This window comes from Poromitra crassiceps, assembly GCF_964638095.1.
Source record: "Poromitra crassiceps genome assembly, contig: HAP1_SCAFFOLD_340, whole genome shotgun sequence".
Classification (NCBI taxonomy): domain Eukaryota; kingdom Metazoa; phylum Chordata; class Actinopteri; order Beryciformes; family Melamphaidae; genus Poromitra; species Poromitra crassiceps.
The window spans coordinates 72,688-90,426 of NW_028152064.1; the positions used below are offsets into that span (position 1 = coordinate 72,688).

Below are 17,739 nucleotides of genomic sequence, written 5' to 3' on the forward strand. Positions count from 1 at the left end.
AGTGAAAATCAAGATAAATAAATCAAGATATCGAGAAGCCGAACGATGTGACGTGAGTAATGTCTTTTCCTTCTTATTAAGTGTCTTTGAACGGATGCATGATCCACATGCTAGCTGTCACATAGTACAATATCTCCCCCAGCCTTAGATGTGGGGCAGTTTGCTCCACAACTTGTATTGACTCGCCGAGCTGCAACGCAGCTGCTGCATCAAAAAATAGACCCGACACCGAAACTCTGGATGCAAGACGCAAGACGATGTGGCCGGAGTCAACGGTTTCCCCTATTAACAAGAACGCCAAAATGAAACTGCCGCTGCGAGACGAGGCTTTCACCTCGGATACGATTCTGGTGTGAAGTTAGGTGTGGTGTGAGGGGCAGTGGTAAGGTATCTCCCCCAGGCTTAGGTGTGGTGTGAGGGGCAGTGGCACAGTATCTCCCCCCACGCTTAGGTGTGGTGTGAGGGGCAGTGGAACAGTATCTCCCCCCAGGCTTAGGTGTGGTGTGAGGGGCAGTGGTACAGTATCTCCCCCAGGCTTAGGTGTGGTGTGAGGGGCAGTGGTAAGGTATCTCCCCAGGCTTAGGTGTGGTGTGAGGGGCAGTGGAACAGTATCTCCCCCCACGCTTAGGTGTGGTATGAGGGGCAGTGGTACAGTATCTCCCCAGGCTTAGGTGTGGTGTGAGGGGCAGTGGTAAGGTATCTCCCCAGGCTTAGGTGTGGTGTGAGGGGCAGTGGTAAGGTATCTCCCCAGGCTTAGGTGTGGTGTGAGGGGCAGTGGTAAGGTATCTCCCCCAGGCTTAGGTGTGTTGTGAGGGGCAGTGATACAGTATCTCCCCAGGCTTAGGTGTGGTGTGAGGGGCAGTGGTAAGGTATCTCCCCCAGGCTTAGGTGTGTTGTGAGGGGCAGTGATACAGTATCTCCCCAGGCTTAGGTGTGTTGTGAGGGGCAGTGATACAGTATCTCCCCAGGCTTAGGTGTGGTGTGAGGGGCAGTGGTACAGTATCTCCCCAGGCTTAGGTGTGGTGTGAGGGGCAGTGGTAAGGTATCTCCCCCAGGCTTAGGTGAGGTGTGAGGGGCAGTGGTAAGGTATCTCCCCCAGGCTTAGGTGTGGTGTGAGGGGCAGTGGTACAGTATCTCCCCCAGGCTTAGGTGTGGTGTGAGGGGCAGTGGTAAGGTATCTCCCCCCAGGCTTAGGTGTGGTGTGAGGGGCAGTGGTAAGGTATCTCCCCAGGCTTAGGTGTGGTGTGAGGGGCAGTGGTAAGGTATCTCCCCAGGCTTAGGTGTGGTGTGAGGGGCAGTGGAGCCACTGGGTCAAGCTGCAAAGCAAACAGATTGAATGCAGATCAGAGCTGCATGCCGTGACCTGCTGTACCTCATCAGCTGGTGGATACTGACAGCTAAACCAAGCCTAGAGAGAACGAGACACATTCAGAGAAGACATGAGAAAGAAGAAGACAGAGACATATAGAAACACAGCTTCCACATTCAGCTCAGAACCGCTCAGGGTGGAGACCAGGTTTAACATTAAGCTTAGTGTACTGAAGACATCACAACAAGCTTCCGTTCAGATACATCTAACAACATGAGAACAGCAATCCTGTGAAGCTAAATGAGAGACAGACAAGCAGAAGTATATTCCCTCCATACAAGCTCAATAATTACAGTATATTGTGAAATCATCAGAGACTAGGGAGCTGTATCAGGATACAAAACAGCAAACTAGTCTCTGAGCGGTCGCTCACCAGCAGTGACATGAGGAAGGCGTGGCGGTAGAGGATCCTGATGCAGCCCAGACGCAGCGTCACCGCTCCGTCCAACGCCGACATGTCGCTGTAGCCCCGCCCCTCCGTCGCCCCGGGAAACAGACGCAACTTGAAGCTGAACACCTCCTCGCCCATGATGGACACCGCCTGGAGGAGAGAAGAGGAACTACTCTCAACTACAAGTGGTATCAACAGCACTGATAATAACAATACAGATAATAATAAGAATAAGAATAAGAATAAGAATAATAAATATATGTTATTATTATTATTATTATTATTATGAACATCTAACATGGGAACAAAACAATATAATTTCTGATCAAATGAATATGAAGACGAGATGGATTTGTACCTTTTTCTGAATGGTGTTGGGGTCGACATCCGTGACCACGATGTCTCTGAGGCGAGCAAACACCTCCGTCTCTTTAGAGCGGACCAGGACCGAGGCGTCGATACCTGCAGACAGGTTTTATTCATTCACAATTCACTGTGTGAGTGTTGTAAAGGGACCATTCACCCAAAAATCAAAAACACATATGGAGATATCGGCCGTAGAGATGTCGGCCTTCTCTCCAATACAATGGAACTGGATGAGTTTCAGCTTGTCGTGCTCAAAGCAAAAAAAGTTGAAAAACTCAACAGCAATGTCTCTTTCCAGAAGTCACGACCCGGTTAGTCAAGATCTTGTTGTGAGCAGTTTCATGTAGGAACTATTTTGTTTCGACCAAACTACAGTAGCCTACACCCGCTAGCTGCTTGTGTATTGGAGAGAAGGCAGAGATCTTTATGGCAGACATTTCTCAAACTTGGCAACTCACACCAAAATGATCTAGATGGATAAATCGCACTAGAGGTAAGAGGAAAAACATGTATTTTGGATTTTGCGTTGGGAAATAAAAAACAAAGTTGGTACCTTGGACTCTGATGTCGGCGATGCTGCGGCGGTCATCACAGACTTCCACATGGAAACATCCCAACATGGCGAACAGCTTGAAGCTGAACACGCTGCCGTCTGCCGAGCCTTTAGACACTGCAGGAGAGACCAGGACACCTTATAATGAGCCTTTAGACACTGCAGGAGAGACCATGACACCTTATAATGATCAGAATCAGAATCAGAATCAGCTTTATTGGCCAAGTATGTACAAATACAAGGTAATTGGCTCTGGCTCGCTTAACTCTCAATGTACTCTCACACACAAGACAAAGAAAAGAAAAGAAAAAGTCTGCTCAGGCTAAAACAAACAAGAATCACAAATGATAATTAAACAATAACATTAACTACTATATACAATGCAATAATAATAAGTGTATGAAAGAGCGTCTATATTGAAAGTGTGTGTATGAAAGGAATATATGTACAGTATATATGGATATATACAGTTATAGGCAGTTATTAATATAGGCAGTATTAATACAGTTATTTACGTGTATAAATAAGCTACATGTATAAACAATTTGGTCAGGTATTGCAGTTATTTATGTGTATGAATAAGCAACATGTATACATGTATACACAGGGGTAGGTGATACAGCTTACTGCACATTGGGTGTTCAAGCTTGCAAGGTGTTCAAAGTGATCAGCGTGAAGTCCTGAGTATCCACTACTCACTTCCTCCAGGAAATTGACATTTTGCGACCACAATAATTAATACAAAGTTTTCAAAATACCTGTGATTTTTCAGCAAAAATGACAAAACAGGTTCCTCAACTTACAATTTTTGCCAGTTCCCTCAATTTTACCACAAAAATTGCAATTTTTGAGAAAAGTTGCCATTAGATAGAAAAAAAAATCTATTTCCCCGCAATTCCCCCCGTCCCTGTCCCCGCCAAAAAAATCACGCAAAACTTTATTTTTGATCGCAACAATCAGAAAAAAGTCCTGGAGGGACTGATTACTGTTATGGGCTATTAAAGTTAGCGGTGTGGAGCTGGTGTGTTCTGACCTGTCCGGCCCGCTCCGGCCCGCTCTGGCTGCTTGGCCCCTTCCCCAGCCTCTCTGTCCCGTGCCGCCGCGAGCTGAGGAGGCACCACGCTGCTCAGGAAGCTGAAGGTGGACAGCAAGGCTCTGGTGTGGAGGAGGACATCCAGGGAGGAGAACTCAACCTGGGACGACACACAGCAACCAGGTCTAACCAGGTCCATCAGGTCTAACAAGATCCAACAAGGTCTAACAATATCCAACTAGGTGTAACAAGATCCACCCAGGTCTGAATCAAATCTATATACGGATATTTAACTACAACCAGCTCATAGTTAAAGTAAAACATGCAGCATTTTTCATGCTCAGTGGCACTTATCCGTCAGACTGGTCTCCCTCCTCAAGCTGAAGCTAACACGTTATGAAGCTTATTTAACTCAGTTCATCTGCTGCTATGGAAACACATCACCCACCTTCAGTTTTTGCTCTGTGTTGTCGAACAGAGTCTGGAAGCTCGGACCGGCCGAGTCCGCCTGCGGGAGAGGGAGGGACACAGTCAGACAGACAGACAGACAGACAGACAGACAGACAGACAGACAGACAGCCAGACAGACAGGCAGACAGACAGACAGGCAGGCAGACAGACAGACAGACAGACAGACAGACAGACAGACAGACAGACAGACAGACAGACAGACAGACAGACAGGCAGACAGGCAGGCAGACTGTTTTTCAACTCTTGTGTTTTTCATCCCTGGCTGTACCACATCATCCGACTGTCTGATCTTTGCTGACAGGTGATGATTTCACCTTCTACCAGTGTTGTAGTCCAGTCAAATCGGACTGTCATTTTCAGGGCTCGTGACTCGACTTGTCTCAGAGGAGTTTACAGTGATAAATATATTGTGATATATATATATATGATATAATATATAGTGATGCTATATAGATAAACACACTAACTTCATCCTCTGAGACATGCTTGTCGGCTATATAGATAAACACACTTCATTGCATGCTGGGTAACAGTTGAGCCTGAAAGAGCAGTTGAAGTCCTCACCCTGATGAAGGTCACCTTGAGCAGGTCTGAGCCCTGCTGGTCTGAAGAGCGCACCAGGTGCAGAGGCCGGCTGTCTGCAGACACAGAGGCAATTCAAAGTGCTTTACAGAGTCATAAAGTAATTGACTTTGTGTGTACTTTCCTCCCATGGCTAATGCGTCGCGAGCTGCTAACGTCATCAACCAGACACACTTTTTATTTTAATTGTTTTTATCAACACTGCACCACGTGATGACTGGCTGATGTCGACTCGACTTTAGTTCAAGTTCAAGTTCATTTCGCCATTTGCATTAAAATTAGCATGAAAATGCATTGGAATTTCTTGTTCACAAGCCACACACAAATATAAGAGCAGCACACATAGGACAGTACAAAAAAAAGAACAGGGTAAAACATGGGTACAGTCAGCATGTCGGCTCAGTGCAACGGTTGTAAAAGGAATAAAAGTAAGCGAAATAAATAAAATCAGATCAAATCAATAAAGTGCTAAGTGCTATTCCGAGTAGCAAGTCCGCACATTAAGACCCGGATAAAAGATATAAAAGATAGAGTAAAATAGAGTAATAAAAACAACAAACTACTTCAAACAATAAGGTATAAGATAAAGTGCACTGGTGCTACTCATTTATTTAGGAATCGTACCGCCTCTGGGAAGAAGCTGTTTACCAGCCTACTTGTATGAACCTTGTGCTTTGTTGTTCTGTCAGGGCAGCGCTCTCAGCGGTAGCGTCTACCTGAAGGCAGCTGGGTGATGAGACCGTTGCCAGGGTGGCTGGGGTCCCTGATTATTTTCAGGGCCCTGTCACGGCTCCTTTTAATAGTAGATGCCTTTTACTGAAGGCAGATCAGCACCAATGATCCTCTGAGCTGTTCTCACTACTCTGTCAATAAGAGTACGGTCATCTATAGAACAGCTTCCATACCAAGCCATTATGTTCCCTGTGAGGAGGCTCTCAACGGTGGATCTGTAAAAATTGATCAGTGTCTTGATGGACTTTATTGATAGAAACGTCGACTTGAAAAAATCAGGAGGCGTGCAACCCCTAGTGTGTGTGTGTATGTAGGTGTGTCTGCATGTGTGTGTGTGTGTGTGTGTGTGTGTACCTGGTGTGTCACAGTAGTCCAGGCCCACATGGTGCAGGTAGGCTGTGAGGTTCATGTCGTAGGTTCTCAGCTGGCCCTCGGCTCCCAGCTGAGACACGCTGAGGGCCAGCAGGCTCTGCTCCTCACAGGCCTGCCGGGTGAGCTCCAGCCGAACCTGCACACACGCACAGGCACACACGCACACACACACACACGCGCAGGCACACACACACACACACACACGCGCAGGCACACACAAACACACACACACACACACACACACACACACACACACACACACACACACACACACACACACACACACACACAGATTAGATCTTTCCTGATTGAATACACTGCAAAAAGTGAAATCTTGTCAAGTGAAGATATCTTGTATTTGGTACAAAAAGTGAAATATTGAGTAGAGATGATCTTGCATAGCTGAATTTCACAATTCCATTGGCAGATAATTTTGCTTATTTGATTTGTTTTTTTTTCAGTTTAAAAGTCTTTTAAGACTTTTCACTTGATAAGATTTCAACTTTTGTAGTGATGAGGTGGTAGACTTGAGGTCACACACACACACACACACACACACACACACCCACACCCACACCCACACCGACACACACACACACACACACACACACACACAGTGAACTGACGCACCGACTTGACTTCAAACTTGAAGTGCAGGTCGATGAGCTCCTCCAGCGCTGATCTCTGCTGCTCGTCGTCCATGGACCTCTCACTGGTGTCTTCATCTGAATCTGACAGACAAACACATTAGTCAAGAACATGACACAAACTGACACAAACACTGATGAAAAACCCACTCAACTGAAAAAAGACAAAGAGTTTGACAAAGACAAACCAACAAAAAAAGACACTAAACTGAAAAAATAATTACCTAAGAACTGACCCCCAAAAAGGATAAATAAAACGTACTATGTGATTCAATACAATTATATACTGTGTGTATATCACAGGCATGCAGACAAGACAGTCTAGCGCCAATCAGCACCCACCTGTGTCCATGGCGCCCAGGAGGGCGGGGGGGAGGCTGAGCATGCGGGACTGGACCTCCGGCGCCAGAGGCAGGACCTGCAGGAGAAGCACAGGTTCAAACATCAGAGACATTCTCTCAGTGAATGTTCATTTTTGTTCTTCTCAAAACAAGATTAAATTGACTAAAATCAAGACAAAAAAATTAAATAAGCTAAATTATTTTCAAGTGGGTTAAGACAATTCTGCCTATGTATTCAACTTATTGTACTAAATACTATACATCCCCCCCCCCCCACTTGCTAAGATTTAAGTTTTTGCAGTGTGAAGCCTGTCTGTCTGCAACACTGTGGCAGTGGGGATAGAGGGGGTGGAGCCTGTGTGTACAGAACAGAACCAGGCATACCTTGGCGGTTGGGGGAGGAGCCTGTGTGTACAGAACCAGGCATACCTTGGCGGTTGGGGGAGGAGCCTGTATGGACTGAACCATGCGTACCTTGGCAGTGGGTGTGGAGGGGGCGGAGCCTATGCGAGGCAGGGGGATGCTGTCCACCAGCTCGAGCACACCCTGGATCTTCTGGTCGGAGATCTTCACATGTAGCAGAGGAAGCTCTCCTGACACCTTGGCCCAATTCCAATCCGCCCCCTAAACACTCAAGTCCTGAACCCTCAGTCCCTCTAATGGCCGCCATCTGAAAGTGGTTGAGCCATCAAGTGTGGAAGGGATCCACATTGGATAAATAAGAGGATTGGGACAGCAGAGCCCTTTGCACTTGACAAGATGATGCTGACTCTGGCACATTTGGGGTTCGCTATATATTGTTTATTGTCAAGACGCTTTGAGGGATAGACTCTCTGATGAGTCTGTTCTCATCCAGGCTCTGGCTCCGAGTGGACAAAAGGTAATTTAAAAATAAATGTAGCCTACTGCAAAATCTGCAACATGTGTAATTATAATTAAAATAAGCATAATAATGACATGTCACCCAACATTATACACAATGTCAATACTGTACAATAGCCTACAGATTCGGTAAAACTATTTCTCATTCATCAAAAAAGTTGTGGATTGCAATTGTAATAGAAATGATCGATGATTATTCTAGGATTGTGTAAAATAACTACTTGCATTCCTCTGATATAATATTTTTGTCTAATCTGAAATCCCTATTAATGTAATGTTTCATTGTCAATTAAGGCATTCCAGCGCACTCGCAAACACCCCGTTCGTTTCGCGTGTGTGTTCTTTTATTTTTTTGACAGATATTTGCAGCCTTCCCCGTTTTATACGTCACAACGCTATGCATTGTGGGCAATTCCCTTTCCGTAAGTGGCCACAGCTGCTCCCTTACGGTAAGGGGGCAGAAAGGGCTCACTCCGAGCCCTCATTCACTTTGCGATTTCACTGTGGGACATCCCTAAAACCTCACTCCCTTCACGTGAACGCGCCTCTAAGGGCTTGAGTCAGTAAGGGGGCGGATTGGAATTGGGCCCTTGAACCTGGAGCAGGAAGTCACATGACCACCAACAGCCAATCAACAGGCCGCTGTGCCTGACAGAAACCATTGCGCTGGTTCCCTTGTCAGGAAGTCATGGCATTTCTGTATGAGGATTTGGGTTAATTTCTTGAAATAAGGTTTATGAAAACTGACCTTTGTGTTCAGCAAGATAATCTTCACAAATGAGGACCACTTTTATCATTTAAAAAAAATCCTCAAAATGGTAATAATCATTTAAAAAAAGTAACGCTTCAAAGTATCATAAACTTTTGTTAATCCCACAATGTAAACAGTCACACTGCAGTGAGGCAGCATGTCAGACACATGAGAAGAAGGCGAGATGGAAGAACGTTTATTGTTCAGAAGATAATGTGACTTTGGAAAATGGACCGAATATTGATATGACTATGGGGTCATAATCCGTGATTACCTTCACTCCTCCCATTGACTCCAATAGATTCAGGTCTCCTAAGTGGGCGTGGCTGTGGAAAACCATAGACACTGCATGAAATAGGCCACGCCCATCACGGGGGAAATCGCTCCGTTCACTCCCATTCACCAGCGTAATTTTCCTTGAATTAAAAGCTGTTGTGTGGTGGGCTGCGCAGACAACAAATGTAAAAAATCGCCAATTAAAGTTTTTTTGTAGTCCCGAGCAAAACAAGGAAGCCATTGAGCATTCCCGAGAAGAAAATGTGGATTTAGCTGTCAAGGAAGTAAGTTGGACTGTGCATCTTCCATATATATGATGTTTGTGTGCAACTACGTGACATAGGAGAACGCCAGTGTGTCTGATGCCATCTGTCTGACGTTACACCAGCGTTATTTTCATTAATTTAAACATGCCTAAAAGCTCATCATGTGTGGGATCGTTTATCCAGCGTTGTTTGGGCAATGAAAAGGGACACTGCTCCAGGCCAACTGAGTTCATTTTCTCGATGTACCTTTCCCTCTCCATTGGAGGAAGTGTACTGAAATAATCTTTTGACATCATCTAAAAAGAAAACTGTCCAAATCCCTGTAAAACCCCGCAAAACTATTTCTATCTGATGAGAGTTCCTCCCTTCGCCCCGGTTAGCCGTGGTTTGTTTTGCTAGCTGCAGTCTTCAGGCAGTGCTTCCTTGTATTTTCCCCCGTCTTGGGCGTGGCTTCTGAATGATGACGCGTTTTGCAGTGTCTCTATACTGTTCGGAAACAAATGCAACGCTTGTATGTATATTTGGAGGCCTAGGTCACGTCCACAGCCTGGTTGTAAGTGGCCTGCAGAGGGCAGGATTGCCCAAACCAAAGGCCAAGGAAGGCACTGGTTCAATTCTGCTCTATTTCTGCAATAAGGAGGCACTTTTTGCTGTATCATAGACTCAGACTGGATACAAATAAATATATTAAAATGTGTGTGTGTGTGTGTGTGTGTGTGTGTGTGTGTGTGTGTGCGTGCGTGCGTGCGTGCGTGTGTGTGTGTGTGTGTATGTGTGTGTGTGTGTGTGTGTGTGTGCGTGCGTGCGTGCGTGCGTGCGTGCGTGCATGTGTAACCGGTCTCAGCTCTAACTTAGAATAGATACTAGGTGGTACAGACTTGTCTTTTTTAGCTCTAGAATCAGCAAGCACTTGGACCAGCGCATCAGAGACTAGGTTTGGTTCACAGGAGAAAGCGGCGTTATCAGTAATTATACAACAGTTAGTTCCGGCCGGGCAATTTGATTGGACAAGAGGGATCCTACCAGCATAGGCGCCGATTTATGTCTGTGCCAGTGGGTGCCCATGCATGCGCCCGTTGCCAACCAACCCCCCCCCCCACAGCCGAGCCCAGCCGACCCAAACGCGATAAAGCTGCAGTGACGCAAACGCACACATTTCAGCACCATAGGAGATTTAAAGCGACCTACACACACACACACACACACACTTCACACACACACACACACACACACACACACACACACACACACACACACACACACACACACACACACACACACACACACACACACACACACACACACACACACACACACACACACACACACACACACACACCACTTCAGTTCGACAGAATAGGAATAAGCGACCGAAGCACTCAACCACACACTCATTTCAGCACCATAGGACATGAACAGCGTCAGCGGCCCACACAGACACATTGAGAGATCAAAGGTTTTAACCAACATTAACATACACTACTACACCTCATATATTATGAGGCTCATAATGCACGGAAAATAATAATTATGCCACCGGAATCATTTAGAAGATAAATCATAGATAGCTCAATTACACACCAAGCCCCATGTGGCTCAGAGACACCACACCAACACAAGCCAAACATAATACTGTACACATTGCACTGTCACAATTAATTTACCAACAATATTAGGCCCGCATAGCTATTAAATAGAAAAGGTTTTATTTTTTCACTCACCATTGATGTTATTTTTTCTTTATGAGGAAAGTGTTGGCCCTTGGAGTTGAGCGTCGGATGAATTGTTTTGTGAATCCTTCTAATGCTTTAGCCCAGCTGGAATAGCCTTCTTGTACAAAAGCCTTCAAAGATTCTAGATGGGGTGATGTGGAGGGAAGCGGAGCCCCCATGTTTTTAGCTGCAGTGCACACCTCACAAAATACTTTGTCCTTTGTGTCTTCATAGGTTATCCATGGGAATTTGGTTTTCCAGCTAGCTTGATAAGTCCGCCCTTTCTTTTGTCCATGATCCCTTCTGCAGCCCGCCGGCTCACCGGTCGCAGTCGCAGATGATGAAGTACTTGGCCTCGGCGCGGCCGCGGTGGTACTAGTAGACGTAGTCCCAGTCGCACTGGAAACCACGCTGGTTGTTGTGGAACTGGAAGTCGTTGTGGTGGTGGTGGAAACCCCACTAGGTTTAATCCAAAATCTCCTCATTTTGTTTTTGGCTAGTTCTAGTTGTTGTCGATAACTGTCAGTCTGTCTGTCACTCTCTGTCAGATACCGCTCAAGTCCACAAGTGTGTTAACGTCACTACGTCAGCAGGGTCACGTAGAGTGCACTGACTCATGCAGCCAATCAGATTAACGGGCTATGTTTGGATCAACTCGTTTTGCAACCCGGGGCCGCCGGCGGGGCTCGGGCGGGTTGAGTTTGCTATCATGTAAAATGACTCGACCCCGCCCAGGCGGCCCAGCCCCCACAGCCCAGAGCCCAGAGCAGAGCATCCACGGGGAAATGATGAGGGGAGTGAGAGAGAGAGAGATATCTGCCTGTGGCACAGTAATAGGCATGATGCATCTATCTCTCTCTCTCTCTCCCCTCATTTCCCGGTGGGTGCTCGGCTCTTTCCGTGGGTGCTCGCGCGACACCCACATTTTCGGCGCCCTTGCCTACCAGTGCCAATATTTCATAATAATGCACTGGTGCTTCACTGTGTGTAGATCACTCCGCTTCACAGCTGCTCTAATCAACAAAACGCTTCACAGCTGTAGAGTAGACCGTAGTAAACTAGACAGCCTGCAGTTAATTAGGCTGATTAGGCTACATTTTCGGCAAAGCAGAAGGCTGAGGGAACTATTTTTGTTGGCGGAGGAATAAATAGAGAAATCATATATTTTCTCAGCTTTTTGTCATTTTTTTAATCAGCTTTGTTCAATAGAACTGTTGTATAAAAGCAATATCACACTCGAGGTCATGCTCGTGCCTACGACCGAATCACAACAGTGCCAATATTAGCCAACAACCGCACTCCCTCTCGTGTGATATTGCTTAAAGTCCCTGGAAACCAGAAATATTTTATTATTATTTAGCATTTTGAGTTCATCACATCACAGGGGCCTATGTTAATAAGCCACCAGCCAAATTTGAACGATGATGAACGTCGCAAAGTATATAAATTTAGGTTTGACAGCCATGGCAAAAGTAATGAGAATCAATTATTTTTTAGAGTGTATTTTCTCCCGCGGACTGTGTGGGCGTGTCCCGTCTGCAGCAGGGAAAATTCTCTGTCTCTCTCTCTCTCGAAGGAGAAGAGAGAAAGAGAGAGATGGTGTGTGTGTGTGTGTGTGTGTGTGTGTGTGTGTGTGTGTGTGTTCGCGCGTTGCCCCGCTCATAGCGTACTGACTGACGGTCATCTGTCTATCTTATCTGTCTGCACGCGCGCACACACACACACCACACACACAGCACACAGCAGCGCTGTGCCCTCGCAGGCAGAGTAGAGAGCTTTCCCTCTCAAGGTTCCTACACACCGCCGACGAGTAACGATAGAAGTAGCGATAAACTTGCAGATAGACAGATAGATAGACAGATAGATAGATAGATAGATAGATAGATAGATAGATAGATAGATAGATAGATAGATAGATAGATAGATAGATGTTGGTTCTTAAAAGAGCCTTTGTGTTGACGCAATGCGTAGTTAGCTAGCTGCAAAAAGGTGTGGGACCACTAGAACTCTGAAGAGAGATGGAGGCAGAATGTGCGGGACTGCGGGTTGCGCGTGTACAAAGGTTATATAGAGCTTATGACGTCATAAGCTCCTGCATTTTAGCACCTCGCGCACTGCTCTCTTCAATGAGGAAGTATCTTGTAGAATCTTGTAGAAAAGTGTCGATTTTAAGGCTTTGGGTTGAAAGTAATGTATAATAATTTCGGAGACACACAATTACTAACATAAGATCCTAAATAACATAGTTAGAACGTTTTTGTGGATTTTGGTTTCCAGGGACTTTAAGTATGGCGTAGCAAGAGCAAAGAAGACTCAGAGACCAACAGGTAGGCTAAGTATGAAAGTATGAAATGTATATTGAAAAATTGTAATAAAAATGAAATAAAAGCATATAAACATATACAGTGTATTGTCTTTTCTTTAACCGTATATTTCTTGTTTTTTCACTTTTTACAGTGTAATTCCTGTTTTGTCACTTTTTACAGTGTAACATTTGGGTTTTTTAACTAAATAACTTTTTATAGTGCAGTCGCACCTTTTATACTAAGAAACACTTGTATTTATTTAATAACTTATTTGGAACCTATTTTAGAGACAGTTTTTAAAGAGGTTTGACCTAGCTTTTAGGCTGGAGTTAGATCATTTTGGTATAAGTATATATTAGCAACAAACCAGTTTGACCTTAGTGCAAAAATACAAAAGGAACAAATAAAATGCCTCTTAACAAAAATAGTGCAATATCAATTGACAGGAAAATCACAAGTAACTTCACAAAAATAACCAGAGATGAATTAATAAGTTTCCCCTTTTTTCCTTTCGTCCGTCCGATGAAAGAATAAGAATACTCAGTCCATCAACTAAATCCTTGAGTGTTCTGGTATAGACCAGTCCTACCGGGATTTCCAGGTGAAAGCAAACGGGAAAGCAACAGTTCAGTTCGTTCAGGATCGTCCTTTAGGTTGGCTCGCCACGACTACTGCACTATGCAAGGGTTAGGGTTAACCCTAACCCTAACCCAGGCGAAATCCACTCCAGAGAAGATATCCAAATATGACACAAACACGGACAGGGAGACACAAGGGAAAACAAGAAGACCCGGCCTGGATAGGCCAAAACAAAATTACTCATTCATTCACTATTTACTAGAGACCGACCGATATGGTTTTTTCAACCGATAACCGATAACGATACTAGAGGCAGGAAAATCACCGATAGCCGATAAGGAACCGATATAGTGAATTTTTGAGCTGGAATGAAAATAGACCTTTTTCTATGTGGATTGTGTACAGATTTTGCACCGATATGAGCATATGACTATGCAAACTGGTACAGTAAGTTACAGTAAATGTAACATTATTAATACATTACATTCTCCTATATTAGCGGCTGGCTGGATCATTGTTTACATGCACTGCGCACCACATTTACACATCACGTGTTGATGATTCTCCCAAATTTGTTCCATTAATCTCATTCAACTTTTACTATCCAACACAACTGATTATTAAATTAAAACAATATTAAATTAAAATCATTTTGAATGACTCCCCTTTAATACTAATAGCTATACACTTATTGAGAATTAGCAAAATATTATATATAGCCTATATAGAGATAGATATATTCAGACTCACACAGTAACAGTTTCAACTATTTTTATTCAGTCACTTGGCACCTTTAAAAAGACACCTGAGCTAGTTTGTCTTTCATAAGCTTTGACAGTTCTGGGGACAGCTGTTACCAGGCAAAATATCACACATAAGATAAGTAGATCCAAAAAGCAAAAGTTCAAATCAGTGCACATCACAGTCCTTTGATTTTCCCCGTCATTGCAGCTGCGCCATCGGTACAGATATGACTACAAGATTTCCACTCCAGATTGTTGTCTTTAAAAAAGCTGTCTATAATCTGAAATATTTCCTCGCCAGTTGTCTTTCCTACAAGCTTCTTGCAAAACAAAATATGTTCGTTTATGTCCGACATGTCTTTATAACGAGCAAATGCCAGCAGCTGGGCTTCCCCACTGACATCGGTCATTTCATCTAACTGCAAAGCGAATTGACCTGCTTGCTTCATTTTATTCACAACTTGTCCAACAATATTAATTGACATATCATCGATCCGACGAGAGACTGTGTTGTTTGACAATGGAACCGTTTTGAGAGCGTCTGCTGCTTTCTTGTCGATCATAGTTTCAGCTAACATCAGGGCTGCAGGAAGAATCAGATCCTCAACGATTGAATGAGGCTTTTTTGATTTAGCCACAAGCAGTGACACAGAGTACGACACCTCCAGTGCTTTGCTTGAAACACTTGTAGCTTTCTTCATTGTAGCCCGACTCGACTTGAACTCTGAGTTTTCGAGTGAAAAAGTAGTTCGTCTTAGGCTACGTTCACACAGACAATCTATGCCTTGCCTTGCCTCAACCCACGCCTACGCCGAGCTGGGCGTGAACCTGTTACACGCTTTTGCGATCACACCGCACGCCTTTTGCACGCCGAACCTGGAGCCGAGTCACAAGCGCCTCTCCTCTCTCCCGACTGTATTTTTTCACGTGTTGTCCAGAATTGTCATGGGTAGCCTCTAGGTAAAATAAATCTGATATATTTAATGTTCTATTGATGCTGGATATGTATAACCAGGTCTGACTATAGTCGGACATTTTAGAGAGGTAATCTTGCAAGAATATGTGCTGGCACAACAACATTGTCCATCTTGCTTCTTCGGTCGCTATTCTCTCTCATGAAGATTTGTTTGCCGACGGGGAGAAAGCCCCACGTGATAGCCACCCGTCAATCTCTCTCTCTCTCGCTCTGCTCAACACTGTTGTAACTCCATTTTATTTTGAAATTCAGTTGAATTTGCCATTTCCCACGGATATTGTCGCGTTTTTCTTTCATGGCTTGACAGAAAAGCCTGCCTGCACGCGCCTTGTCGGCTTCAAAATAGAACTCACGCCTATTCGATAAAATCGGCAAGGCAAAGGCAAGGCGTGGGTACACGCAGGGTTCACGCTCAGGCGGCCGGTGTACACAGCCTCGTTGACTAAAACGGACGCCTATTAAAAAGCGTGGGTAAAGGCAAGGCATAGGCAAGGCTTGGGTCGTCGGTGTGAACCCAGCCTTACCAAGACATGCTGCGTGTTTGGTGCTCTGGTGGCGTTGCAGATGAGCTGGCTTCATTTAATTATTTGCCAGGACTTCGCCACAGAAAAAACACTGTGGCTGCGGTGGATCCGCTGAGGTACAGGTAAATCCATACAAAATGTATTTTTCATTGAACAGCCGCGGTTTAGACCTGGCCTCCCTTTTCCTTTTCTCGCTGGCTCGCCTGAACCCGAAATCCGGATCAGCCGGGCGTTTGAGCCACGCATAGTGGGAGCTATTGTTTGACCCGCAGCCAGCGTGAACGACTCATCATGTGAGGTCTCCAGACCATAGTTCAAGCAGAAGGCCACTCACGCGTAATCCGGTCGTCCCCTGACGTCAGTCAAGTTCTAGCACAACGTGGTCAGTCAAAAATCCTAGTATGACGTCTGCTATGACGTCAAACATGACGTCAGCTAATCCTCATATATATAGCAAGGGTTCTACGTCACCTCTCTCTCTCTGGCCGATCATAGCAGCAGCAGCCCACGGCAGTCCATCTCCCTTGAAGCCGGCCTCCGAAGCGTTGTTTTGCGGCCTCCGAAGCGTGTTTTGCTCCACATCTGCAGACCGAATCAGCATCCTCAAGCCTTCTCCACCCGTGGTTATTCACCGCAGATTTCAACGCTCCCCACTCCATTCCGGTATGTCGAGTTCCGAGCCAGGGCTGTCCACGGACAGCGACGACAGCTTAGACATCGCTTCCCTGTTCCGGACCGGCCACGGAGCGTACCTGCTTTCCGAGTCTTCTGATGAAGACGCTGGCGAAGTGGCTGGACCACAGGCTGCACAGGCTGCTAGCATAGCCCCAACGAGAAGGCCCAGCACGCGTTCCCGTGGCACGGGGCGCGCCACTGCGACGGCCCGTGGACGCCCAAGTACGCGTGCGAGCGTGCCGGAAGGAGAGGCCGCTCGGCGCGGACGCGCGAGAGGCCGCGGGCGAACACCAGCAGCCGCCCCGAGAGCCGGGAGCCGCCGGGGAAACGCAGGCCGCGGGGACGCCGCGAGACGCCTCGTCCTTCCCGGTCGCACTGACCTCCAGGCCGCCGCCCCGGAAGCGGAAGCGGCCCCATCCGTAGCTCCGCCGAGCCGACAGGGGTCGTCAAGAGCCATCCTGCTGTCTCTGCTAGATGCAAGCAGAGCAGTAGAAGCCCGTCTGAGCGCCCTGGAAACCCCGGCGCAGCAGCCGATCCTACCCCCGCCAATGCAGCAAGCTGATATGCTCCCCACCACCACCCAACCCGCCCAGATGAACACTCTGGCGTCCGCCATGCCTGCCAGCCCATTCTGTATGTCTTTTGTTTCTCCCTGTGCTGATATTTCGCCCAGGCTAAGGTCAGAGATTTTAAAGGGCAGAGACATCAATTTAGTTAGCATACTCCTGCCATCTCCCGAGTGTAAAAGGAAGGCTACGGGTGACCCAGATGGCCCTGTTTATTTAAAGTCGTCCGACCCCCGCCTGCCCAAAGACCTGTCCTTATGTGACTTCCTAAACACGTTCGGCGTCTACCGTGACGTGATCTGTGAAGTGTATCCAGAGCGCCGCCATGAGCTAGACAAATATCTAGCGCTAATAGGGGATCTCTACTCCAGCCACGGTAAACTATTTTACCAATATCATAAAGCATTCTCTGCTAAAGCCGCCCTGATGATCACTCGGGCAAATAGGCGGCTCGACTGGTCCGTCATGGACACGCAGATATTCATGAAGCTGGTTAGCGGGCGGCCGGCGAACACCTGCTACTCATGCGGCGAACCGGGGCACTCCGCACAATTCTGCCCAAAGGCGGCCTTTCAGTCCGGCGCCGCCCCCTCCCAGGCGCCCGGCACCAGCGGGTCCTCCCAGGC

At 46.3% G+C, this 17,739-nt stretch overlaps 1 protein-coding gene across 1 annotated transcript in view; it reads right to left on the reverse strand.

Moving 5' to 3' along the window:
- LOC310771073 (intermembrane lipid transfer protein VPS13C-like) overlaps window positions 1-17,440 on the reverse strand; it is a gene marked incomplete at both ends in the record, with an annotated part of 87,264 nt that extends 69,824 nt beyond the window's left edge. The window contains 12 exons of the mRNA XM_083663752.1: window positions 1,373-1,408; window positions 1,743-1,910; window positions 2,119-2,222; window positions 2,680-2,796; window positions 3,713-3,872; window positions 4,161-4,220; window positions 4,748-4,821; window positions 5,852-6,005; window positions 6,500-6,600; window positions 6,859-6,934; window positions 7,332-7,457; window positions 17,402-17,440. Of these exons, the coding sequence (XP_083519878.1) occupies window positions 1,373-1,408; window positions 1,743-1,910; window positions 2,119-2,222; window positions 2,680-2,796; window positions 3,713-3,872; window positions 4,161-4,220; window positions 4,748-4,821; window positions 5,852-6,005; window positions 6,500-6,600; window positions 6,859-6,934; window positions 7,332-7,457; window positions 17,402-17,440 (1,215 nt within the window). The remainder of the gene's footprint in view (window positions 1-1,372; window positions 1,409-1,742; window positions 1,911-2,118; window positions 2,223-2,679; window positions 2,797-3,712; window positions 3,873-4,160; window positions 4,221-4,747; window positions 4,822-5,851; window positions 6,006-6,499; window positions 6,601-6,858; window positions 6,935-7,331; window positions 7,458-17,401) is intronic.
- Window positions 17,441-17,739: the final 299 nt, after the last annotated feature.